Source organism: Rhinatrema bivittatum, chromosome 2 (genome assembly GCF_901001135.1).
Source record: "Rhinatrema bivittatum chromosome 2, aRhiBiv1.1, whole genome shotgun sequence".
NCBI classification, from domain to species: domain Eukaryota; kingdom Metazoa; phylum Chordata; class Amphibia; order Gymnophiona; family Rhinatrematidae; genus Rhinatrema; species Rhinatrema bivittatum.
In genome coordinates, this window is record NC_042616.1 from 503457758 (window position 1) to 503484263 (window position 26506).

The 26506-nt window shown below is 45.4% G+C and overlaps 1 protein-coding gene and 1 long non-coding RNA gene across 2 annotated transcripts; one reads left to right on the forward strand and one right to left on the reverse strand.

The window, feature by feature from the left end:
- Nucleotides 1-8471: 8471 nt before the first annotated feature.
- On the forward strand, nucleotides 8472-14391 carry EDN1 (endothelin 1). The gene is made up of 5 exons (XM_029590666.1): nucleotides 8472-8604; nucleotides 9989-10196; nucleotides 11750-11905; nucleotides 12076-12189; nucleotides 13097-14391. The coding sequence occupies exons 1-5, from the start codon at nucleotides 8532-8534 to the stop codon at nucleotides 13236-13238; spliced, it is 693 nt and encodes a 230-aa protein (XP_029446526.1). The 5' UTR covers nucleotides 8472-8531; the 3' UTR covers nucleotides 13239-14391.
- An 8114-nt stretch (nucleotides 14392-22505) lies between these two features.
- Nucleotides 22506-24389, reverse strand: LOC115086190. Its single transcript, XR_003855137.1, has 3 exons — nucleotides 23800-24389; nucleotides 23026-23126; nucleotides 22506-22808 (listed from the first exon to the last, which is right to left on the reverse strand). It is a non-coding gene; the product is annotated as an uncharacterized LOC115086190 (long non-coding RNA).
- Between the last annotated feature and the right edge of the window lie 2117 nt (nucleotides 24390-26506).

Here is a 26506-nt window from a genome sequence, read left to right on the forward strand (position 1 = left end):
TGAATATATATTTTAGCTAGCCCTGAGCAGCCGGCAAATAATCCCTTTTATAGCAGTTGATATTCTACAAAATGTGACTATATGGGGCTACCTGCCAAATGTCGACCCAAAATGATGGAGCATGTATTGAGATCTCTAATGTTCAGTGTTTTAAAGTGCAGATAATAGCAGCAGAGCTCATCCTGGAGCAATTAAAAAGGTTACTGTGACATCATTACCTGACAAATTCCTGGGATTCCATTCCACCCCCAGCAAGCAGCCTCATGACCCTGAGAGTTACCGCTTCTCTCACATCTACTGAACCATGTTGGTCTGCATTGACTTTGATGTCACAATGCAATGAATCGAAGAGATTCCATTTTGCAGAAGGCCATTTGTGACGCTTCCAAACAGCTCTCTCCCAGGAATGCAGGGGAATGGCAGAGAAACAATGACTTTGCAGTCAAATGCTTAATTGATAAGGGTACTGTTGCTGGCTATTTGTAGTTTGAGATAGAGAACCATACATATAGCGTAAGCGCATGTCATTCTTCTAGTGCACAATGAGCACACGAGTGCTGCATTGTGAGTGATGCATGGAAAGGTCTTTGTGCACTGTTACACTGCCACTCTAGCACATACAACATTGTGGGAGCAACTCGTGTAACAGAAATCAAACTCATGTCGTGCGTGTTTTTAATCATGTTAAATTCAAAAAGTCATGAGGACATCTCTCACAGTAGTAAGTGGCCTGGATTGGCCACTGTTGGAGACAGGATGCTGGGCTTGATGGACCCTTGGTCTGACCCAGCATGGCATGTTCTTATGTTCTTAACTCTGAGTTGGGCAGTCTTTTGTTAATAAAATAAAATAATACCTATTGTGCTGTTCCTAATTAGTTAATAATTGAAAAAGAATCCACAGTCCGCAGTAAGCCCTCCTGTTTAAGTTCCAGCAAAAATGAAACATTTAAAAAAACAAAACAGTGCCCCCCACACACAAGATTTCCCAAACTGTGGCTTACAAATGTGAGCCGTAGCCTGTCTCATTTTCAAAAGCGCTCATTGCCACAAAATGGTAGAAAGCCTTACGTATACAGGCTCCTAAGTTAGGATGCTGCTTGCTGGTTGCTGATGGTGTGGATTCTCACTTAATGAGGCTGGGCAAGTGCGGCTTGGGAGGGTGAAGAGGAAGGAATGCTCAGATCTGTTAATCAGGATACCCGTCCCCAGCCCTGTCTTCTAAGCTCACCTCTGTCATTCTCTCTTGGTGACCTTGAGCAAATCATTTGACCTCCCAGGGTTAAACCTTTCTCCGTATTCTTTGTTCAATCCATATACGCCTGGCTTGCAAGCCTCTTAGGGCGGATGATTTCAGCCTTTACCTATGACTGTGCCGTGTGAATACTTCAATAATGCAGTCACGCTAAAGGCCTTTCAGAGAGCCCCTTCCCCTAATAATCCTATGATAGGGGTGTGCATTCATTTGAAACAAAATAGATAATGTCAATGACATTGTTTATTTTGTTGGAACCACAAAACGAAAGAAAAATCCCAGAACTTTGGGGGTTTTTTTACATTTTTTTTTAAGTTTTGTGTTAGTGCACACTAACTGGACTAAGTGTGCACTATCAGAACTTAGAGCACACTAAGCACAAAATTAGAGAAAAATGAAAAATAAAACCCAATGAACCATTTTAACAACAAAATGAAGCAAAAACAATACAAAATAAAATGACATAAAAAAACAACAACCCACTACAGACCCCTGCTAAGTGCTGGAACTTCTTTTCTGTTACTGTGCCATGGTGATACATGCTCCCACATTGCAAATACTATTAACTCTTGTTGATACCAGCTTTCCAGTGCTGCAAAAATGTTCCAATTTTCATTTATTTTGCTGCTTTCAAAACTTTGGCTCGCATGTTGATCGCCTGATAGTACTTTGACATATGCAGCAAACTCCTTTTTGGTTTAATCTCCACTGCTAAACTGTGCCCCCCAGATGCTTCTTCAATTTTTTTTTTTTTTTTTGCCATTCTTCCTTCTTCCCATGTGTTTCCTTTTAAAAGGAACTATGTCAGCTCTCTGTACTGACTCATCTTATCAGCTTCTACCACCCCACTTTGGGGCCGAAGCAACAAAGTTGCACTGAAAGCGGGTGCTGAATGTTCAGTGCCCGCTTTCCTAATGCGGCCCCAGGCACCTCTCCTGGGGCGCGATGCAATATTTAAATTAGGGCTCACGCTGTCAAGGAGGCGCTAGGGGCGATTGCGTAACCCTAGTGCCTCCTTCACAGCGTGCATAGGCGAGAGGTCCACTGTCAGCGGCTGTCCCCCGGTTAAGAAAACCAACGCTGAATTTATCAGCGTCGGTTTTCCTAACCAGCGCACATGCAGGGGTTAGGAAAATGGATGCTGATAAATTCAGCGTCCATTCTCCCAACCTGATTAAGGGCACCAGAAGGAGTGTATAAATCAGTATTAAAGTGTCAGGCACTTAATTATAATTTATTCACTCTTTCACTTATTAGTAATTGGTCCCTTTACTGTCACGTGTCAGTGAAAGGACCAATCTCCTTTCAGAAGGCTGTCCTGAAAGGAGATTCGTCCTTTCACTGATAAATGTCAGTGAAAAGGACCAATGGGCAATACGTGAAGGAGTGAATACAATAATATTAATTGCCTGACACTTTAATACTGATTTATACACTCCTTCTGGTGCCCCTAGTCAGGTTCGGAGAATGGATGCTGAACTTATCAGCGCCCATTTTCCTAACCCATGCATGCGCCAGGGGTTCAGGAAACGGACACTTGTCAACCGAGCATCCGCTTCCTGCACCCAACTGCCAGTGCTTTTTTTAAACTTTTATTTTAAATTTTTTTTTTAAAGAGTTGTTCCTCCTACTTATTATCCCAATTAAGTAGGAGGCAATACAGAAAAGCAGTTTTTTCTGCTTTTCTGAGCAGGTGTTAATTTCTGATAGCTAAAATGTGCATCCTAGTCGCACATTTTTTTTTTTTTTGCTTTGGGAGTGAATAGCTAATAGCCTCATTCACATGCATTTGCATGTGATGAGCGCTATTAGTTTCACTCCGCGTTGGACGTGTGTTGTAGAGGCGCTAGTCCCCTTATTGCATAAGGGGATTAGTTAGCGCCTATACAATCTGCGTCCAACTGAGGGTTATACAGTGCGTCAGCTGAGCGCAATGTATTGCATCGGCCCCTTTGTGTTTTCTGCTCTGCCTCTGCCTGTTGCTTGCAAGCCCCTTTTCCCACTTCTCACCAGTTCATTCTGCTCTCTTTCACTGCTGCCACTTCTCCATCACAGTCCATCAAAATTGTATTTGCTGTATTGTTATGGTCAAATCTCTTAATAACTGCATTTGGCTCTCTGGACATAGGCATTTTATAAATTGCGGGCACTTTTCTTCTCACACTTCGACTTCGAGCTTCGATATCGACCAGCTACAAAAAACATCAACGCTGATGCTCCGGCTCGATCTTTCTCCGATGTGGACATCGAGGAGCCAATCCAAAATATTATTGATCCTGCTCGCATTATCCTCTCCGCTACATTCACAGTCCCACCAGGCAAGACTGTGGTACCTAAAAGACTTCGTACTAAAGTATTACAATGGGGACACAATTCTCAGTTCGCCAGACATCCAGGCAGAGCTAGAACTCAAACGCATCTGCAACAATATTACTGGTGGCCCGACATGCACAAGGATATTCGTGCCTATGTGGATTCTTGCCTAACTTGTGCACAACACAAGTGTCCTACTGGAAAGACTTGGGGACTTTTACAGCCACTGCCTATTCCCCAGAAACCCTGGACGCATATTTCCACGGATTTTATTGTGGAACTTCCGCCATCTGAAGGCAATACCGTAATCTGGGTGGTTGTGGATCGATTCTCTAAAATGGCCCACTTTGTCCCACTTCCCTCCCTCCCATCAGCTCCTCGCCTGGCTCAACTGTTTATGCTTCATATTTTTCGTCTCCATGGCCTACCACAGCATATCGTATCTGATCGTGACCCTCAATTCACGGCCCGCTACTGGCTCTATCTTTGCAAAAAATTTAACATTGCCCTGGATTACACTACTGCATTCCATCCGCAGGCTAATGGACAGGCGGAACGCACTAATCGTGCGCTAAAGCAATTTCTACGGATGTATGACAACGCCCGCCAGGACGATTGGGCGACACTTCTCTCTTGGGCTGTTTTCTCATAACTCGCATGTTTGCACTGCAACAGGGACGTCTCCGTTCCAGATTATATATGGATGACACCCCAGGCCGCCTCTACCGTTGCACTTACCAGTACCGTCACCAGCAGCTCAGCTTACCGTAGTACAATTACGGCAGCTCTGGATTCACACCCAGCACATGCTACGGAAAGCTGCTCATTCCGCCAAGACATTCACAGACAAGCATCGACGAGCAGCTCCACAGTTCCGTCCAGGAGAGAAAGTATGGCTTAGCACATGCCATATTTGATTAAGAGTTCCTTCCATGTGGTTGGCCCCACGTTATATTGGACCTTTTCCTGTAATACGTCAGCTTGGTCCTGTAACGTACCAACTTCGTTTACCGACCACCTTGAAGATTCATAACTCCTTCCATGTGTCCCTTCTGAAACCTTTGGTCCTCACTTGGCCTTCTCGGAAACCTCCTGAAGTACCACAGCATAGGGCTGAGGATGAGACCATTTACCAGGTACATGAGGTTCTGGACGTCCGGAAAAGGGGCAAGACATGGGAGTATCTTCTCTCGTGGGAAGGATTCGGACCTGAGGAGAATTCCTGGGAACCTGCCAAGAATATATTGGATAAGTCTCTTCTCACGAACTTTCATGTTGACCACCCTGGTAAACCCAAGCCTTCTCGGGGGAGGCCTAAAGGAGGGGGTACTGTTAGGAATGCCGGCCACGGTGCCCCATGATCGGGTGTCATGACCGCCGGTCGTGGCGGGCCGCGGCCAGAATCAGGTCGGCGTTCTCAAAAGTAGTCTACTCACTGGGAGCACTGGAGGCTCCCACGGTGGAAGGTGGAATTACTTTAGTTTCTTCGCGGCGGCTGCCGCTGTCTCGCCCGGCTGCTTGGTTCTCGGCGGTCCGGCTCCTCCCCCTCAGCCCCTAGGGGCCGCGCGTGGCTGCAGTTAAGATTTAAAGGAGCCATGACTGGATATTGTCATGGCTCCTCCTGAGACTCCGCCTCCTGGCTCCTGTATTTAAGGCAAGGTCTGACACCCAGATCTTGCCTTGGTATTGAGGCTCAGTACTTGGTTTCCTGTTTGGTGTTCCGGATCCGTTTCTTGCCCCGCTTCTGCTCTTCTCCTCGCTGGACTGATTCTGTGGCTCCAGACCCTTGGACTGGTGGTGGTGTATTCTGGTATCGACTTGGACTGGCTCTGGACCCTTCTCCTTCTCTGCTCCTGGATCGGCTTCAGACCATTCTGCCATCTGCTCCTGGACCGGCTTTCGACCCTCCTCTAGACTTCGACCCTTGGACTGAATTGGGACTATTCTTCTGCTATACTCCTGGACTTCTCACGACCTGCTGGAGGTGCCTGCATCCAGATCATCTTCATTCTTCAGGGAGTCACCTAAGTCCCAGCGGCCATGTCCCTACGGGCTCCTCCTGGGGGGATCACGAGCTTCCAGGGTGAAGTTGTCCTCTCAACATCTTCAACAGGCCTCGCCATCTGACGGTAGAGACCGACGAGGGTTTACTTCCTTCTCGGCAGCGCAGACTCTACCTCAGAACAAGAGTCCACTCTCCAGTTCATAACAGGTCATGTAAATTATGTGGCCATAAGAATTTTTTTTTAAATCGAGCCGATATACATTTATTTTTCAACACCGCAAGCAGTTAATTTAAGTGACACAACAATATTAATTAGGAGGACACATATACTTTTTATTTTTCATGAGCCCTTGACTTGTGAATTGACTCTACGCCACCTCCTGGGCTGGAATTAAATTAGTGATGTTAAATAGTGTGTTGGGTGCCTTGCGATTTCCTGCATTCGGGGGGGGGGGGGGGGGATTTAATAGCTAATAACCTCATCTACTTGGAATTTACATGTGATGGCTGCTATCGGCTATGCATTTGTTTGAATGCGTGTTTTTATATTTTCTAATCTCATTTTTGCATCGGGTGCTAGTCTAGCACATCCAAAATATGCACCCAACCACGCATAGACCCGTGCACTAGGCGGAGTGCATCGGCCCCTTTGTGAGTTTACCAGCTCTGACTAATATAAAAGTCAGTTGCATTTTTATATGATTGTCCATTCTATTATTTTAATGGATGATACTGTCACCTTGTGGCCAATACTGGTACTGCAGCCTCTCCCTTTACGTTTAGAACGCTTCAGCTTATTGTAAAACAGGCCGATGCAACACAGAGCACTGGCTGCAGTGCACGGCTCAACACGCGATTGGACGTGTGTTTTGGATGTGCATCCATAACCCCTGATGCAAAATGGGGGTTAGCGCGTCCAACCGAGTGTGTAGCTAATAGCGCTCATCACATGTAAATTCATGTTGATGAGACTATTAGCTATTTTCCCTGATGCAAAAAAAAAAAAAATGTGCACCAAAGGCACACATTTTACCCTAAAAAAATTAACGCCTGCCCTGGAGCAGGCATTAATTCTTGAGAAGCCCAAAAGGTTTACAGAAAAGCAGAAAATAATGCTTTTCTGTAATCCCTCTGACTTAATATTGTGGAGATATTAAGTCAAAGGAACCGAAAAAGGAGACCATCCCCCCACCCCCCAAAAATAAAAAAGTGTGCCAGCAGTCAGATTAGGAAAAGGGACACTCAATCAACGAGCACCCATTTTCCTAACCCATGACTGTGCACAGGTTAGGAAAACGGACTCGTTTTCCTAACCCTCTGATAGCCACCTCTCTAAGGGCACCCGGTGCTGAGGAAATGCTAGGGGAGCACAATTTCCCCTAGTGTCTCCTTTTTACGGCGGCAGCCCATTTAAATATTACATCGGGCGCTCCGGCCTGTTTTCCCGCATGCAAATATTGCATCTGCCTGAAAGTCTTTAAGCACATGCTAAGGCATTTTAGTGTATGCTAAGACACCTGTCTGCTCTTCATAGCCAAGCCATCGTGTCCATGGCAGGTGGCTAAGGCTGGAAGGAATGCACTGTGGTGGCACAGGAGGAATGAAGCTGCAGCTGAATGGGGCCATAATCTCAGAAGACAGAGAAGAATGCTGGAGTCAGGCTGGGGAGGGTGAGAGCATGCTGGGGTGGGAAAACAGAGAGGGGGGAGGGGGATAGGAAAGTAGGACTGGTGACAACTACAGGGCAGATGTGCAAGAGCAGGGACTAAGACTAGAAAGTGCTCTGGATGGGTTGAGTAACCTCCACTTAGGAGGACGTATCATTCAATTAACACAATTGGTACCGAGTCCCCGTGCACAGCCAGACTGATGTGTGGTGCTAGTGAAGGGGGATATTATTGAAAGTCTATTATTTATTATTATTTCTCATTTTTTTTCATCTGTTTGGATTGGGGGTGATGGTCAAGATGCAGCCTCTTAACTTTCCTGGTCGAAATATAATGTCAAATCCGCAGATGAAAATAAACAAACAAACTGAAAAAAGACTCGCTAACAGCGTTTGATAATCTTCAGTCAATTACATCGATCCGTTTGACCAATGTGAAATCATTTCACAGCAATAAAAAAAAGATCTAAAATATGCTACCATCGGCTTTTTTTTTTTTTTTCTTTTTTTTTTCAAATCGATACATTTTTTTTTTTTTGTTAAGTTTTCCTTCCCCTTCTCGGTGTTGAAGGGAATCAAGCCGTAGCAGCAGGTCAGTGTAGCAAATAACAGCGGTGAGCGGGCGAGCAGCATCTGCTGCTGCTGCTGGGCAGCGCCGCTTCCTATGGACCATGGCCATCCCCGCGGCGCCCCCTGGCGGCGAGAGCCGGAAGCGCGCCCGGCCGGCCGGCAGGTTACGGCTCAGGTCTCGCTCGCTTAATGACTTGTCCTAGCCCTGCCCCTGGCTTGTCAGACGGCGTCTGCCTCTCTGAAGTTGGGAGCGATTTCCTTTCCAGCCGGCTCTTATCTCAGACTGCACGTTGCCTCTCGGTGACTAATACCACAATAACATTGTGTAAGGATAAAATAAAGTCGGAGGGCTGTTTACAAACTCTGTGGGGGTTCGGTATATAAGGGAGGAGAAGGCTCGACCCAGACCACAATCGCACTGGGAACTCGGGCAGGACCACTCGCCCCCCCCCCCACCACCACCCTCATCTGCCCCCCCAGCCCCCTAAAAGAAACTACCCTCGGGTTTTCGTTCTTGATTTCTTTTTGGATTCCTCGTTTCGTTTTCCAGATTATTTTAAAAAAAAGACCTCTGTCTCAGGAAAGAAGCGAACAACTTTTTGTGTCTCTTTTTTTATTTGTAGGACACCTGCATTTTAAATAAAAATTCAGTCAAGAATAAAATACTCGGGGAGGAAATTATCCCTTTTTCTGTTTGTCCTCTTTCACAACGAAGAGATTTTGATGCTCTCCAGCATGGATTTAAGGACGATCTTTTCACTGCTGGTCGTGATCTGTCAAGGAGCCCTGCAGGAAGGTAGGTAAACCAGTGTTACATTTTCATGCAAAAATCAGGGGCTTCCCTTGATTGTATTTTTATTCAAATGCTTATCGGAAACTGTGGTCCTTAGTTTTCATAGCAACCGTACGCGACTTGCACGCAGCAAATTAAAAATAAATTGCATGCACGTGGCAAATTTTTATCCCCCCCCCCCTCACCAAAATCACTATAAAGTGCAAAGTATTTTTGTGTTAATTCCTGTTTCGCGTCCAGCTCGAGCTCGCGATCGTGCAGCGATGCCGCCCGGGGGGGGGGGATGCGCTCCGGCTGGGGATCACCTGCTTACCTGCCTTTGCCTTGATCTTTCCACTCCAGTTTTGCCCGGACCGTGCTGCACAGAAAGCGCCCGCAGTAACTCCTGCCGGCAGCCGAGAAAGCCAGGCGGCTTTTGCTAGGATGAGACGGACCGCCGAGTGTTGACTTTGGGGTTTCTTTTGTTTATCCTACAAATTCTGGCAGGTTTCTGGCAGCTCCTCTGATACAGAGCAGGCAGCCCACCTGTTTAGGGCGATGCGTGCCTTCAACACACATTTTATTTTTAACCTTTTACCTTCTGTGAGTGTGTGTGAGCACTGTGAGGGTTTTATTTGGTTTTTTTTTTAATAATTTGAATTTTTAAAAATAATTATAATAGGCACGGGATTAATAGCCAAACAGACATTATAAGCAAATAAAAAATATTAATACTGACATTGAGATCGCCAGGAAATGTGTTGGGATTTAATGATGGATTAATACTGCCTTTATATCGAGAAAAAGCGTTTTTGACACCCCCCCCCCCCCGCTAGAGTGGAAGTGGGGATCCTGGCCCGGTTCACGACGTTGCTCTCCCGGGGATCCTTTGCACGGGTCTAGAGGGAGTGACAAATGCCGGAAGGCGGGCAGGCAGACGGCGATCCCCCAGCGCGGAGCCGCGGCTCTCCTCCCCCGACACAGCTCGCTCCACGAAACGCTCTCTTCCCCAGATAGCGCTGTCCTCCTCCGACGGTTTGCAGTCCCCAGCCCATCAATTCGCGATCAATTATAAGAGCTGAGAGTGCTCCGGCGGGCAAGGCGGCAGCCGCACCTTCCAAGTTACTTGAATAATATCGGAGTGCCTTGCGAGGATTGATTGCATTCATGTAAGACGTCGCAATGACGAGGAAGCAGTCGTTCGGCTGGAGCGTTCGCCCTTTCGGATCAGGTTTTGGGCAAGGAGCAGGGTTTGCAGTCTTCCTAGCGAAGGCAACCAGGACAGCCGGGGGCCTGGCAGGGAGTGAGAGAGCCCCCGAGAGAGGGGGGACGGCGGCCGTGCTAGCTGTCTGTCTCTGAGCCCCGAGCGTCCGCTGACTGTCTGTCTGTCTGTCTTTCTCTCCTGCAGTGACCGGGAGCGCTCTCCCCTTCCCCTCCCGGGACTCCGGACTCCAGGCCACCACCGCCGCCGCTGCCATCTCTGCTACTTCCCGGCTGCGCTCCGCGGGCGCCCCCTGGCGGGCGCGCAGGGCCAAGCGCTGCTCCTGCTCCTCCTTGTTGGACAAGGAATGCGTCTACTTCTGCCACCTGGACATCATCTGGATCAACACTCCCGAGTAAGGCTCTGGGCTAGAGAAAGATGGGAGACGTTTGTGTGTGTGTGTGTGTGTGTGTGTGTAACAAGGCCCCCCCAGACCAGCCCCAGATAAAATAAAATTGTCTGGCAGATGTTGTGATATCGCTCTTAAAACCAAAAACAAGAGTGGATTTGACGGTATTTATTATGACAACAAGGAGAAATAAAATTGTATTACTGTGAGAATAGTATAAGTACATAACAAATAAACCGTTTGCTGAAGGGTATTTCTCATTTTGAGCCTCTGGATGGGAAGAAAGCTCTTTTATACCTGAGGCCCACGATGTTAAGCTAAAGAAAAGCTACTGAAAGATCTGGCTTTTAGAGCTTAGCCTAGCTTTGGCATTATTCTTCAGTGCAGTACAAATAAATACAGGTCTGAAAAGACAGTGACACATCAGAAAACACAAGAAAAAGACTAAACCAGGCTCAGACCAGTTCTGAAGAGTTAACAAGAAATGGTGTGGAAGCCAGCAATTATTTGCCCACATTTATCTTGATTCTGAATTAATATAATAAACAGAGGGAGAACCTATGCTGCCAAATATTTCAGACACGTAAAAGCTTTTAAAGATACGCTATAAAAATATCCAAAGGTGGTATATTCCACTCCCCCCCCCCCCCCCCATTTTGTTTGACACACACCGCAGTCTCATATGGCATGAAGCACTTGTTTGATTTTATTCAAGCTTAGTCAAACAGCAGGGATATGTGCTAAAAGGTTGTAAATATTTACATTGTTTCCAGATTCCAAAGTAATTTGCAATGAAATGCTTCCATGCCTATGATTTAAGAGGCATTAAATAATCACGTGGTCACGTATGCAAGGAGCAGCTTGCATTGAAAGTGCTTATTTGCATGCTTGTGAGTTCCAGTGCGAATCAGGAATCAAAAAAAAATCTTTGGCTCAGACTTGAAGGGCTAGAACAGTGGTGCACCATGTGGAAAGTGCAGCGCTGGGGGCGGGAGCTGGCATTTCTCAAGAGTTTCGGTTAACTTAAGGTGGAAGCATTTTTATGCTCCCCAGTCCCTCCTCTCTCCCCAAAACAAGCACACAGGAGGGTGGAAGTAACCGAGTGTGATAATATGTTCTTTTTTTTTTTTTTTTTTTGCTGTCGTTCTCCACCCCCCCCCCCCCCCCTTTAAAAAATGCTGGTTTGGCTTATGTAATTGACCTCCGAAAGCAGAAGAATGCTTCCACATTTGGATACAAATATATGTCTGAACTTCCCAAAATTGAACTGTACTTGAATCTAGTTTTAGAGCGTTCCCTTTCTAGGGAGTAGTAATTTGATATGAAAGAGGTGCACAGAGATAGGGTGGGAGCCGAGTGGCTTGAAATGACACTTTTACGCCGGGCGGATTAGATCTGATCAGCTGCTTACTGTACAAACTGTGCACGAGTTGGTGATTTATATTTTGGATTTGTAACTTGATAATCGTTAAATCGTATCAAACCACTGTCTGTGGATTAGCAGAGAACCGGATATCTCAGATAACTAATACCCTTTTTCATTGTGCTCCTATTTGCAGGAAAACTGTCTCTTATGGCCTTGGAGGTCCCCGGTCAAAGAGGTCGCTGCAGTACAAAGCCTATGGGAGTTTCTCAGGACTTCGGAGCAGGTGTCACTGTGCCAACCAGAAAGACAAGGAATGCTCCAGCTTCTGTGGAGCAAAGCCAGAACTCTGGTGTGTACAGACTCCCTCCCCCTTCCGCTGTTTACCTGCAGCCCATTTTTGGTTTATCTACAAAAGTAGTCCTATCACATGTCTTATCCAAGAAAGATTTATTAGGCATAGGTGTTTCTAGATGGCTTGTGGTCCTTAACAAATATTTGTCTTTCTGTTTGTCTGTGCAGGGTGCAGTCTTCCTTGGAAAAAGGTGGGCACCACTTTAATAAGGTGGATGATTGTGGGAGCTCCAGGCTGAAGTGTGTTCCCAGGCAGCACGCAGACAACAGGCAACCAAAAAGGTGTGTGTGTGTGTGTGTGTGTTGATAATGACAGAGATCCAAACATTTCATTGAACTAGACACTGACACAACAAAACCTGCCAGGCATTCCAGCGCCCACTGCAAACATCCGCATGAAGACTTTAGGCCATTTGAACCAGAGGGAAGCACAAAAAGTCTGCACGGTGTTGAAGCAATTCCCTGCAGCTTCTGGAAGGGAAAAGAAATATCACAGGGAAGAAAGGTTGCGAGGAAAAAGTTCTGCACCTGATTTTTAGGGGCTAAAGTTCCCACAGCCCTCCTTTTTTTATGGCAGACGTGTTTTAGCTCGTTTTTTTGTTTGTGGATATATTTGTTTTACCTTTCAGAAGCTGCAGGGAATTTAAAGCCTTGTAGAAAAGAAATGCAAGGAACCTAGCTTGCAGCCCATTTGCACCTTTTCTTTTTTGCCCTGTTTATACCTGAAACTTAAATGAGCTTTACCTTAATTTGGAGTTCCATAGGCAGTAAGAAATTCGTATGTGCAAGCGTATGACCATTTCTAGTGAGCCTTTTCTGCCATTCTGGGCGTATGTAGAGAAAATCTTTACAAAATAGCAGCCTGAAAAGCACTTGTGCGTTTTTTCAAACATTCATTATTGAAGCAATGATTGGCAAAAGGGGCATTTTTTTAATGCAGTTGTCTGGAGGTGATGCTGAGGACTCTTAAACTCATGAACAAATTACAAATTAACAATATTGCCACACTTTTTCCCCCACCTTCCCCTTCACCTCTCCACATATACCCCAAAAAACTATGTGCTAAGATTAGGCATTCACAATATGCAGGTACCAAAATTCAAACTCCATTCATATAATCTAGGCAGCTTGACTTGAAACATTGTGGATAAATGAATTGATGGTTCATTTTTTTTCCCCCTTCCCTTAGGTCTGACACTATCAGAAATGCCATCAAGACCTCCTTCAATATTGCCAAGCTGAAGACCCGGCTGAATGAGCGGAAGAGAGTGAAGCACAACCGGACACATAAAAAACGGAGCATCTGGGAACGCCTGAAAACAACACCTTAGTAAGCAGCTCAGCCGAGTGGATCCTCCAGGGGAGGCTGCATGGCTGGCAGTGCACCATGGGGCTCTGTGTGGCATGCAGACTTAGTTTTATCCAAGCACGCTCTCCCTCCTGCCCATTCTGGGTAAGGGTCAGAGGCCATTATTCTGAACAATGCAGGAAGGCGCTGGCAAAGAGAGCATGCTGGGCATGACATGGCCCCCTGAAGATGTAGGAGGGACATGACCTTGCTACTGAGATCTTCCTGCCTCTAGGTTGGCTTTTGAAAAGGTGATGCATTGCAGTCACTCTGGCATAAAAAAAAAAATCAATCAGTAAAAAAAGGATTTTTACATGCTTTAACATGATAAATCTCTCTCAGAAGAGTCAGAAAAGGGACTTTTTTTTTTTTTTTTATAACCAGTGCTCAGAATTCTTTTTTTCATGACAGTGTGGCATATGGACTGTTAACTGGCCGATCCAGAAACTTTACAAAGAAACAAAACAGACACTTGCTAGTGACACTGTAAAGATTTTTGAGAAGAAGCCAGTGTTTTCAGAAGCAGTAGTTCTAGAGACTGGGAATTAAAAGGCTGCTTTACAGGCAATGCAAAATGAAAGTCATACCAGTCCTATGCATCGGGACCCATTTCATCTACCTCACATGTTGCCCTCTTACAGAAGTGTTTCACACCTTCCTTTTCCCTCAGCTCACTTTACCTTGGCCAACATATACCAAACCCTTGCCTTCTCAAAGCATTCCCTCATCATCCAGCAGTGGCAACTGGAATTCACTAAGAATCGGCTGGAGCTGATCTCTGTAAACCTCTTGTACTTAAAGGATCAGCGGTTGCTGGCTTGGTGCAAATGTGGCTGAGAAACAGGTTGTTTTTGGACATGGAAGAGCTAAAAACCACGTGTCTGTCTGTAGCAGTGAATCTCTTTGCATCAGTCAAATTTGCTGATCTGGGACTGACTGAAATTCGAGATGTATTATGCATCTGTTCTTTTTAGAAGTATTTATATTGTTATTCATACAAGTTCTTTACATTTACTGTGTAAAATATTCATCAGGACAGGCCACATTGGTCTATGCATGTTTGTCATATTTCTGTATGAAAAATGCTTTCTGCCTATAAAGGTAAAATGTCCTAAAAATAAATATTTTGAATTATTTTCTCTTGCTCTTATTACAAGAAGACAGCGAGGGCTTGGGCTGTGACCATCCCCTATTGCGGACATCATACACATATATATCTATCTATCTATCTATCTCTCTATATATATATATATATATATATATCTACCTTATAAATGGCCTGTGACCGACGGCCCGCAAATGCGCAGTAGAGACCAGCTCTACCGCGCATGTGCGGGCGAGCACGTCGCTCTGAGGCAGCTTCAGAAAGAAAAAAAAATGGCGGCGTCCAGTGGCAGCAGCGGGCGGCGGCGGCGGTACCGGCAGCGGGCGGCGACGGCGGTAGCGAGCGGCGGCGGTACCGGCAGCGGGCGGCGACGGCGGTAGCGAGCGGCGGCGGTGGCGACGGCGGTAGCGGGCGGTAGCGAGGGAGGGAGAAGAGAGAGAGAGGGAGGGTCGGACTGAGTGGGAGGGAGGGACGGAGAGAGAGAGTGGGAGGGAGTGACTGAGTGAGAGGGAGGGACTGAGTGGGAGGGAGGGATTGAGTGAGGGGGAGGGACTGAGTGAGAGGGAGGGAGAGGGAGAGGGAGAGAGGGAGAGGGGGACTGAGGGAGGGAGTGGGACTGGGAGAGAGAGGGAGGGAGTGGGACTGAGGGAGAGTGAGTGGGACTGAGTGAGTGAGAGGGAGGGGGGAGGGAGTGACTGAGTGGGAGGGAGGGATTGAGTGAGGGGGCGGGACTGAGGGAGGGAGTGGGACTGAGGGAGAGAGAGGGAGGGAGGGAGTGGGACTGAGGGAGAGGACGGAGGGAGTGGGGACTGAGTGAGAGTGAGTGGGACTGAGTGAGTGAGAGGGAGGGAGAGAGGGGGGAGGGAGTGAGTGAGACTGAGTGGGAGGGAGGGACTGAGTAATAGGAGAGGGAGGGTGGGGAGGAGTGGGTGAGGGAGGGGGTGGTGAAGAGTGAGGGGAGAGAGAAAGAGGGGGAGGTGAGAGACAGAGGGATGTAGCCCGTTTTAACGGGCTTAACGGCTTGTATATATATATAATCTAGATATCTATAGATACAAAAAGACCAGGTATTATATAGTTGTATAAGATGCTCAATAGACAGACCAAAGAACACTCCAAAGGAATGGAAAAAGAACACTTGTGTGAATAATATAGTAGCAATTTAAAATTAAGCCTTTATTAATATGTTTTGAAACAAATATTAAACCTTAATATTGTTAAATACAGCACATCAAACAACCAAACATGGGTCCCTAACTGCATTCATAAGTTCAGCAATCAAGCATGAATCTGTCCCTGTCTGTATACAACTTCTGTACGACTTACTAGATCACTATTATCGCATAGGATAATTATAATTATTCACATAGCACGATCATGTAGTCTTACAATGTATTCTTATGTGGTTTGGTTCAAAAATATGTCTATATATACGTAAACATTACAAATATTTATATAACAAAAAAACGTTGGTTCCCGCTGATTTGTATGGCGCGGGAGGAAGGCACCGCTGCAGGAAGCGTTTACATTTTCTTTACTTGTGATCCTGATCGCATGGACCACCTGACAGAGGGGCGGTCCCGTGCTCATCAACTCAGTTGTTTCTAATCAATGGGGAAATCCATATATGTGGGAGAAATATAAACTCTCAGACGCTGGAGGTTGTTTTCTCATATCTCTCCTCCAAGTGAAGTATCCATCCCATGGATATCAGCACTCCCCGCGCTTCTTCTGTTTCTAAATGGATCTTGGAACTAACTTAAGCTGGCATAATAAGCCTTTTTGGCGTTTTAGTCTAGATGCATCTTTGGCTCCCCCTGGTCAGGCGGGTGTAGAGCTCGGGGGTCCGACGCGTCAGGGTTCCCCCCTGAGGAAGCCGCATTCGGCGAAACAAGGGCCTTGTTGGGGCATTTGACATCATACCCAGGAGGAACACCATTTTCATGTGCAATCTTTAAGCTGGTTTTTGAACAAACATCAATTGTTCATATACTGACCGCTTTATCAGGTGTTTCTTCTGTATACTTTTGAGCAATGTTTTTTTAAGCTGGTATTTACAACAAATTGTAATTTTTATTGTTATATAAATATTTGTAATGTTTACATATATAGACATATTTTTGAATCAAACCACATAATAATGGGTTGTAAGGCTACATGATAGTGCTACGTGAATAATTATCAAATGCAATAACAGTGATCCAGTGGTTGTACAGAAGTTGTATGCAGGCAGGGAGATATTCATGTGTGATTGTTGAACTTATGTATGCACATAGGGACAAATGTTTGGTTGTTTGACGTGCTACATTTAACAATATTAAGGTGTTCTTTTATTTGTTTCAAAACATATTAATAAAGGTTTAGTTTTAAATTGCTACTATATTATTCACACAAGTGCTCTTTTTTCATTCCTTTGGAGTGTTCTTTGGTCTCTCTCTCACTCTCTTTCTCTCTCTCCCTCTCTCTATATATATATCAGGGGTGGCCAACTCTGGACCACGAGAGGTCTGGTTTTCAGGATATCCACAATGAATATGCATGAGATAGATTTGCATGTACTGCCTCCATTATATGGGAAGCTTGGCTGTAAAAGGGAATACTGGCTGGGAGAGAATACTGCTGACAGGGTCTGGGAGAGGAACTGACATAAGGAGAGCAAGAGGCAAGGAACTATGAGGGTTAGAAGGCCTTGGTGAGGAGCAGTGGGAGAGGGAGAGGAGTAGGGATGTGCAATCATTTAGGATGAATTAGGCAATTTCAACAAAATTGCCTAATTCGTCCTGGCTTGGGGAACCTGAAAACCGAACCAAATTCTCCCAAAATTTCGGGAAAATTCAGTTTTCGGGTTAGTGCGCACTAACTGGAGGTAGTGCGCGCTAACTCCCCATTAGTGCACACTAACTCCCGTTAGTGCATGCTAATCCGAAATTTGGGTCCTCCGAATTTCAAAAGCCTGAACCGCAGGAAATATGAAATTTCCCGCGACGGGCCGAAAACGAAGTCCAAACCGAAAGGTTTGGGCTTTGCACATCTCTAGAGAGGAGTAGACACAGGTTGTGTGGGCGAGAAGGGCTGAGAGAGGGGACAAGGGCTGTGAGAAGGGGAAAGGGGATATAAGCTGGGAGAGAGGTCATGGGCTGTAATGAGAAGGTCTGGGACTGAGAGGTTAGGTGAAAGGAAAAGAGAAAGAGAGAGATGAAGTGGACTGGGAAAGGAGCTGTGCGGACAGAGAGGAGGGGCACTGATAGATAAACTAAGAGAAGGGCTGTGAGAAGAGAGAGGGGAAATTATAATGGAGGGAAGAGGCAAAAAGAGGTGAGGAGAGAGATGGAAGTAGGAGTGAGAGAAGATGAGCTGTGGAGAGACAGCCGATGGATAGAGAAAGTTATACACCTGGAGGAAAAATAACAAATGATGAAGAAACGAGACCACAAAATAAGCTTTACATGAAAAAGGAATGAGGAGGTAGACAGGAATCAGAAAAAGCCAAGTGCAAGCAGAGGCAGAGGACAGATTCAAACTACAGACACAAAGATTGGAAAATTGTTTATTTGAAATTTGGTGAGGACTTCTGTGCTAGCTGTGGGAGGCGGGTGGTATCTGCCCTTTGCTTCCACCCCTGCAGTCACCAGGATAAATACGATATTTTACTGGAAGGATGGGGAAGGGGGAGGAGGTTGTGGTGGCTTATAATATCATAAGCTCAAAATCTCTCTTAAAAATTGGCAGCTCCAGTTCTGAGAGAGGCTGTGGTCAAGGCTTGAACTGAGATGAGCATTGCTCACTTGCTACAGAAGTAAATAAAACCTTCCCCTGTTATATCCCACAGGAGGCAGCAGTTATCTCTGGGGTGTCCAAGTCAAGGTCAGGAAGCACCACATGCAGCTGTGGCCCTGGAGCTGGGGAGATACTGCTGAGCTGCTAGGGCTGAGGACATGCAAGTAATGGATTGCCTTGTGTGAACTCTGCAGACATGGGACTGGCTCTGGACTGGAATCTGTGAGTGCAGGGAGGAGGCAGGGTTAGTTCCAGAAAAAAAAATAGTGCCTGGGCTCAGGGAGTGCAGAGCAGGGAAGTGAGCCAAGCTTGGAGGGGAATCACAAGCTGAAAGGTGAGTGGAACCCGCCAATGAAGGGAAGGCTAACAGTGCTGATGAGGGGTGGCAATCAGTGAAGGGGTGGGTGAACCAAGCATGCAGAGGAGGGCAGCTGGCTAAGGAGGGGTGAGGAGGAGGAAGCTGCCGAGGAGTGGAGAGATGAGAAGAGGAACAGAGAAGGACAGGTCAATGGGAAATGGTGAGCAGAGAAGGATAAAGGGATGTAAGGAATGGAGCAGGAAGAGGAGAAACAAACCCCTCTCCCGCTGTTATAAATTTCAAAATATGCCTATGCAGGAGGGGGAGAATTAAGAGTGCAGAGGGAATAAAAAGGGGTGGGGGAAAAGAGGGTGGAAGGGGAAGAGAGGATTAAGAGATTGGGAGAAAAGGGAGGTTAGAGAGAGAATGGTGTGACAGGTGAGGGTGGGGGGAGTGGATGGGCTGTTAAGGGGGGAATGGAGCAGGAGGGAAGAGACTGCTGGGGGTGAGCTGGCATTGGGGGAAAAGAATGAATGCTGGGATTTTGAGTTTTCCCTGGCTTCTGTTTTGGCCACGTGAGTCTTCCACATGTCCGCAATACCTGCCTCTCTGGACATTTAAATGATAGGGATGCGCGGCCTAAAAAATTTGGTTCTGTTTTAGATTTTGTTTTTTTTTTGGGGGGGGGGGGGAATTGTTGTTTTGTTTAATGTTTATTTCATTTTTGTCCCATACAGAAACGAAATAAACATTAAACAAAATTTAAAAACCGCCAAAAAGCAAAACAAAACAGGTCCTCTGTAGGCCCCCATTGCCCCCCCCCTCATAAAAAAAGGCCTTGGGGCTGGGAATCCCCCTGAGCCTCACTTACCCCGTCTGGGGTAGTTCGTCGTTATAGGAGTGCGGGGGAGGGGGGATGCCCAATCGCCTCCTTCCCCTAACTTCTCTGTAATTCAGTGGCGCTGGTCGGCTCCGAGACTGACCTCAGATTGTGATGTAAAACAGTGCCCTCTAAGGGCTGGAGGGTGCCATAACATTTGTATGGCCATAATGTTTGTACGGCTGCACAAGAAAATGGTAGCGGCAGGCCTTGGAAGCTGCCATGTTATAATCACAATATGGCGCCAGTCTCAGGGCCTCCCAATGCCGATGAATTGATGAGGAGCTAGGGGCAGGACCGCTGTGGATGGGGGGGGGGGGGGGGTAAGGAGGGGGGGGGCGGGCAGGAGAGGGGGCGTATGGAGGGAGGGTTGGGAGGCCTCATTTTTTTTTATTTAAACGTTCAAAGCAAAAGAGAAGAAAACAAAATTTCATTGTTTTTTCTTCCGTTTCATTTTGAAAACGTTTCGTTGCACATCCCTATTAAATAAATACAGGCTGGTCAGTCACTTTTATGATCCACTGTGTCCTGTTTTTTTCTTTTTTTGTTGGGAGTGCTGTAATTTGTATCAAGTTCAGGATTCCCAACCATTTTCACAAGTTGGCTCCTTTGTGTATATAAATATATATCGAAATATGATAAAACCTGAAAGGGGGGGAGGAATGGGGCTGATCATAGGCTTATCGGATCGCTCCTTGTCCAAGTCACCTTATGTTTTCTTTCTCACTTGTTCTCTTCTATCCCGGATAGACAAACATACAAGTTCCCACATTTAATGCCACACCTAGCAACCACCCCCTTCCTCCCTCATAATCTAAACAACTACCAAAATCGCTGAGGCTGTTGCTGGAACAGCTGGCCTCCCAAGTCCCCGTGACCTTGCTAGATCGTACCCTGCCACCAGTAACTTGCTGGTTTCTAACTCAGTCGGTTTATGGAGACTTGCAGCCCACCTACTCCATGGCTTGCAGTGTCATTTATCTGTTCTGTTTTCCCCTTATCACTTCTTCCCTTTACATCTGCTCTCGAGGGACTGAAGGATTGGTGCAATAATGCAGCCTCCCAGTGCTGTTTCTGTGTTCTCTCTTTCTATCCCAAGCGTGCTTGAATTCTGCCACCGTAACGGTATCCATATCGGTCAGTTATTCCAGGCGTCTACTGTCCCTCTCAGGAAATCAGTGTTTTCTAAACCTCAATCCCTGCAACTTCTGATCTTAAGGCTTTGTCCTTGAATTTGCTTTTCTATGGAAAATGTCACCTTTCCATATTTTATTGAAACCTGACAAATATGTGAATGTCTCATTCATATTCTTTCTTTCCTCCAGCACGTACATTGCGAGTACACCAACCCTTTCTTTCGGGCCGATTCAGTATGGTGCGCACGGCCGAGCGCACCGTTAGCCCCCTTACTGTATAAGGGGTAAAAATAGCGCGTCGAAAACACGTGGCCAACCCCCCCGAAACTAATAGTGCCCGCAACATGCAAATGCATGTTGATGAACCTATTAGTTAGTCCCGCGCTAATCAGAAAGTAAAATGTGCAGCCAAGCCTCACATTTTACTCTCAGAAATTAATGCCTACCCAAAGGCAGGAGTTAATTTCGGCCAGCACCAGATAAGTGTAGAGAAAAGCAGAAAAAACTGCTTTTCTGTACACCCTCCGACTTAATATCATAGCGATATTAAGTCGGAGGCCCCAAAAATAAAAAAAAATAAAAAAATCTGCCCGCGGCCTGCGGGTTGGAAAAATGATGCTCAATTTTGCCAGCGTCCATTTTCCGAACCTGTTGCTGACAGCGGTTTGACAACCGGCGCCGGTAAAATTAAGCGTCGGCTGTCAAATCCGCTGACAGCCGCCGCTTCTGTCAAAAAGGAGGCGCTAGGGAGCGCTAGTGTCCCTAGCGCCTCCTTTTTACCACGGGCCCTAATTTGCATACCTTTCCTTAGTGAATCGTGCGCCCAGGAGAGTGGCCTGGGCGCACGTCGGGAGAGCAGGTGCTCGCTGGCTCTCCCGCGCGGTTTACTGTATCGGCCCGTTTGTGTTGCACACCTCGTATCATATTAATAGTCTTTTCCTGAACTTCTTTCTTCCTCTCCATGTTCTTACAAAGGCACAGCCTCTGGATCTGAAAACAGCACATGAGATGGGGTGGGGCGTCACACCAGTGACCTATACAAGGGCACTGTAAGCTTTTGTTCCTGCTAATAAGACTTCTCTGTAACAGAGCATGCTATAATAGCTTTCCCAGTTATTATACACTGACTGGCTACCTTCAGGTCATCGGAGATGATTATTCCTACTGTATCTTTCTTGTTTGGCAGTTTCCAGGTCTTGTTCATCTAATTGATATGTGGCTAATACAGGTGAGCATCAAATGCATGATTGTATACTTTTTAGCACTAAACTTCATTTTCTAAACTTTGGCCATTCTCTTTTTTTCTTTTAAAGTCCTCTTTCATTTTTTGATCCCTTCCAGCAAAAATATCTCCCCTGTTACAGATTTTTGTATCATCTGAAAGCAGCGTATGTTTTTCCCTGACGGTCAGCAGCAATGTTGCAAAGAGGTGTTGAAAAGATCTGCTTCCAGTACTGAGGCCCGGGGGAGGCCCGGCTGTCACTTTGTCTTCATCACCAGAGATGATTCCATTTACCCCCATTGTGTGCACGTCCTGCCACTCACCCAGTTTAAAACTTTCTGGCCTACTCTCAAATCGTCCGGCTTGCTTAGCAGTCTTCTGTGTGAAAATGACTTGTCACTGAATCATTTTTGTGATTGTATTCATTTCAGTGGCAAATCCACAAATTTTGAGAAAGGTTTATAGAAACAGTTTAGCAAAACACGAATTCATCCAGGATTTCAATCCAGGATCTTAAACTCCTAGACCAACAAGTCTGAAGAGGTATTATTAATAGATTTGAAGAGAAAGGAGTGAAGGGATGAAGGAGCTGCTAAGAAGGAAGGAGATATATATATTTATATATACAAAAAAAAAAACCCAACGTGAAAACTTGGGAGAAAAAACAAGCACTCTTGTTACTCAATAAATCATTTAAAAAATGTAATGTTTCTTAAGATTCTTACTATTTTATTGAGAATTTAATAACATGAATTTATCAACATTTCATGAAATACATTTTTAATGTATCATTGATTACTTCATTATCAATAAAACTGATATTAAGTCCACATAATTATAACCCTCAACCCTCTCCTACTTCTTACCTCAATCTTGCCCTAACTGGACTTTGTATTCCCTAACCACATTAATGTTATAATTGGTCTTTCATGATGGATACACCATTTTACTTAGAAGATCTTATTTAAACTACTCAAATCACATTCCTATATTCTTTTATTAATGGTGTATTCCATTCAGACGGTTCTATCTTCTATCCCGACAAGGACCTCGTTTCACCAATCTGGCTTCTTCAGGGGAATACTCTTGACAAGACCAAACATCATCAGAAAGTAATCACTTCCACCTCTTGTTTCTATAATACATAAGACAATGTTGAGATAAGCTACATTCCCCATATCCTAAACCCCCATATATAATATGTCCCCAAATTTTCAAAATATTGTCAAATCATCCTTTAAATCACTAAACATGTATAAGATTTTTACAAACCATAAATTATTATTAATGAACAATTCAATTTATAAATAATGTACTTGGTAAAAAAAACCTCATACCGAGCCCACTCCTACCTGAACATAAAGGAGTGGATCAGAAAAAGCTCACTCAATTCACTCCGGCTCAATGGCTCCTATTGTTTTATTTAACAAAACTCCCGAATGTAAGTGTGCACCTACAAAATAATTCAAACAAAAGTTTTTTCAACCTTCTTCTCCCAAGCTAATTTAAATATTAAAATCTCAAAATTATTTAAATTAACATATTTATGTAGTCCAAAATGCTCCCTCCGTAACTATCTCCCAAAATCTCGCCGCTTCAATGAGTTAAATTAAAAAGAGGGAGCATTTTGAATTTTACAGGGAAAGTAAGAAAAAATAGAGTAAGTTTTCTCCTATGTCTGCAAGGTGGTAGGGAGGTTGGGGGAAGGCACATATAAACTGGTGTAGTCCCTGTTCCATTCCAGTCCAGAGCCCTGGGGCTCACTGGGAGGCTCATGACCAAGCACAAGCTCCATGTCCTCGAGGGGTTCCCATGGGGGAGGGGGAGGAACATTTAACTCCCAAGACCCTTAGGGATTTTCCTCACTGGGGCTCTTCTGCTCATTAATCCAGTCAAAAGCACCAAACATCTCCACATGGACCTCAGGACTGCTCCAAAAATAAAATTTCTTTACAAGCACTGATGGCAGGTGAAAAACAATTAAAATGAAGTGATACCACCAATGACTAGTACACCATACAGTAATACAAAGTCCAACACATGCAAAACAAAAAGTCTCAGTCACTTTGCACAGCAATTTGTTTCCCTCCCAAACAGGTCAGCTCTCAGTACAGGGACCTGCTTACCTTGGGTCTTTTCCTAAGTGCCTGCTTTGAAGGCAGCTCTCCTCTTTTCTCTCAACAGCTTCTCCAACTTCGAAAAGCATCTGGTTGACTTCTGTTTCAATCAGGAACTCCTTAAGACTCCTTCATCAGATGGGCGGCTTCCTTTTCCCAAACTCCCACTGGGAACAAAATCCCTTTTCAGGGATTTTCACCAAAATTTCTCCAAAGATAGATGAGGAATTTCAAACACTTCTGCTTCCCGGTAATCGCTTCTCTTCTGGTCCCTTAGGGTTCTCCTTGTTGAACCTCAGCACACCGTTTCCTTCCTGAAAGCACTGTGTACCCCTCCCTTGGGTTTTAGGAATAATTATTTCTCCTGATTTTCCTCAATTGTGAAAAGGTCCCTCTGAGGGGAACAAGATGGCCACTATGACGAGATGCTGAGCTGCTCTTCAGGATGGAGGCTCATATTACTTTTCCTGCTTTTCTGTTTCTTATCCTCACAATATGGTGATGTGTAAGGGCAAATGCAAGTCCCAATTTTATCCTTTGAGCTCAGCACAGAGCCTGGTAGACAAGCATGTGATCCACTCAGGTACAGCATCTTGAGATTAGTGCCAAGGTTCAGCAGGATGACATGCTCCTAGGAGTGGAAGAATCATTGACTTCTGGCACTCCAACCCTCCCCCCACTGCCGATGATGACTTGAGGCTCGACTGCTTCACCTGCAGTTGACAAGCTGATGCTAGAGATGTAGAGCATGGAAGGAGCATAGGCAGGGCAGAAGGAATCATCAGCTGTATCCTTGCTGGCATTGCAAGCTATAGATGACTCGACTAAACACTCAACCTTGTCTAGCCTGGGAAGGCAACCATAAGCAGGATGGGTCGATAGTCAACAAGCAATCCGGCTCAAATCAGTTCAGGTTTCCATCTCTTCAGTTGCAGTTTTGTCCCTTTTGAGTTTTGGAGATTAGCTTAATGGAACTCCTGTAACTGCTGAGAAAGACATCATCTTGAGGATGTCTGGGAAGTAGTCACCAGAACTGAGAGTACTTTGGTTGATTGTGATTCCCAGCTACGTTTTTTCTTAAAAGTTATGGCCACAAAATTAAAAGTCACAATACCGAGCAACTCCTCTGAAAGGTTTATAAAAAATAGAAAAAAAACAGAGATAACACCAAACCCTTTTACCTAAAAATATCTTCAAACTATAAAGAGCAAGACGGTATCAGAACGTGCATACTGTGTTTCAAGTCCCACCCTTTACCAGTGAAAGCGCTCATCCTCCCGCACCTTCCATGCCATGTTTCAAGTCTTGCCTCTTCACCCCTCTAAACAGCCAAAGTGCCTGCTCTCTGGTGCCGTGAATGCATTTCAAGCAGGCCCTGTCCACCAGAAGCACTTTCCGGCAGGCTCCCTGGCCCTGCATAAAAGCAGAAGTGCAGTGTTGCAGAGCGAGGGCGCCTCAGTAAGCAATGCTGCCGAGGGAGAGAGAGAGAGAAGAAGCTGGGAGCCACCGCCGGTAAGGATGAATGCTGTGTGTATGGGGGAAATGGGGAGGGGAGGGGGAGGGGGAGGGAGGGAGATTCTCAGTGGGGTGGGAGGAGAGAAAGAGAGGGGCATGTTAGGGAGGGGATATGGGTAGAGACAAGGATGCTGCTGAGTGGGTGGGTGGGATAATCTGATAATCTGGCTTCTGTCCACCAAAATAAACTCCGATATTATTTACCCAGGAAAATAATGAGTCATTTTTTTCCCAACTCATTTTCTCCTGTTTTTGTTCTTATCATAATAAACCCTGATCAATTCCTGGGAAAAAGAAAGAACAATAAAAACTGAAAATGAAGGTCCTTAGTTATAATCAAAACTGTCAAGATTTTAAAACAGTCGATAATAATAAAGCTACAACTATATAATTTTCCATGATTACTACAAACCTTTCAGGTGAATTTTAAAAGCCTGGTGCACGCAACAGTCAAGAGATGCGTGCACAGCCTAGGCTTTAAAAGCCCGGGTACGTGCACAGATGCCGCTACTTGCACAAATGAAAAGCTTCCAAAAAAGGAGGTGGGGGGTGGGGCATGGGCATGGGCATGTCAAGGCCGGGCCAAGATATGTGCGCACCGGGGTCCTCTGCTGTGATTCTTTACTACTGCTATGGGTGACGCGGAAGTCACAAAACAAAAAAATCTGGGCTAGTCAAGGGGGAAGGGAGGCTATTAAAATAGGGGCATTTGGAAGTTTTATCATCTGAGTGAACCGGGAAGGAACTGGGAAAACTAGCAATGTTGTTGGCACAAGTCTCTTGCAAAATTTCCCTTCATCTGCCCTTACGCGGTAGAGGCTGGATTTGCACGCATCGCATGCCATCCCATTTAAAATTGAGTGCACGTGTAGCTACATCCCTCGGCGCGGGGCGATGAACACGCACACACACGTGCGCCCACGTGCCGCTTTGAAAGTTACCATTTATTTTGAATGTTATTGGGTGTATGCCTAGGTTTTGTGGTTATGAAATGTGATATTAGACACTGAAACAGCATGCACTAGGTCTTTCATAACTGACTATAGTTGTTGTCTGTCTTGCAGTACAAGAATGGGAATGGAGGGAATGTAGATAATGAGCACATGGCAGTGATACAAATGTGTACAGAGGTTGTGGCAAGATCATAAACCATAAGATCAAAGATAGAGTATTATGTACAATTTGCTAGAATTCAAACTAT

What these genes read in the sequence shown, in the direction of transcription:
- EDN1 (XM_029590666.1), top strand. Translation starts at nt 8,532, where the DNA reads ATGCTCTCCAGCATGGATTTAAGGACGATCTTTTCACTGCTGGTCGTG. An exon ending in TCAAGGAGCCCTGCAGGAAG is followed by an intron (nt 8,605 to 9,988) that starts GTAGGTAAACCA and finishes TCTCTCCTGCAG; the next exon opens with TGACCGGGAGCGCTCTCCCC. An exon ending in GGAGCAAAGCCAGAACTCTG is followed by an intron (nt 11,906 to 12,075) that starts GTGTGTACAGAC and finishes TTGTCTGTGCAG; the next exon opens with GGTGCAGTCTTCCTTGGAAA.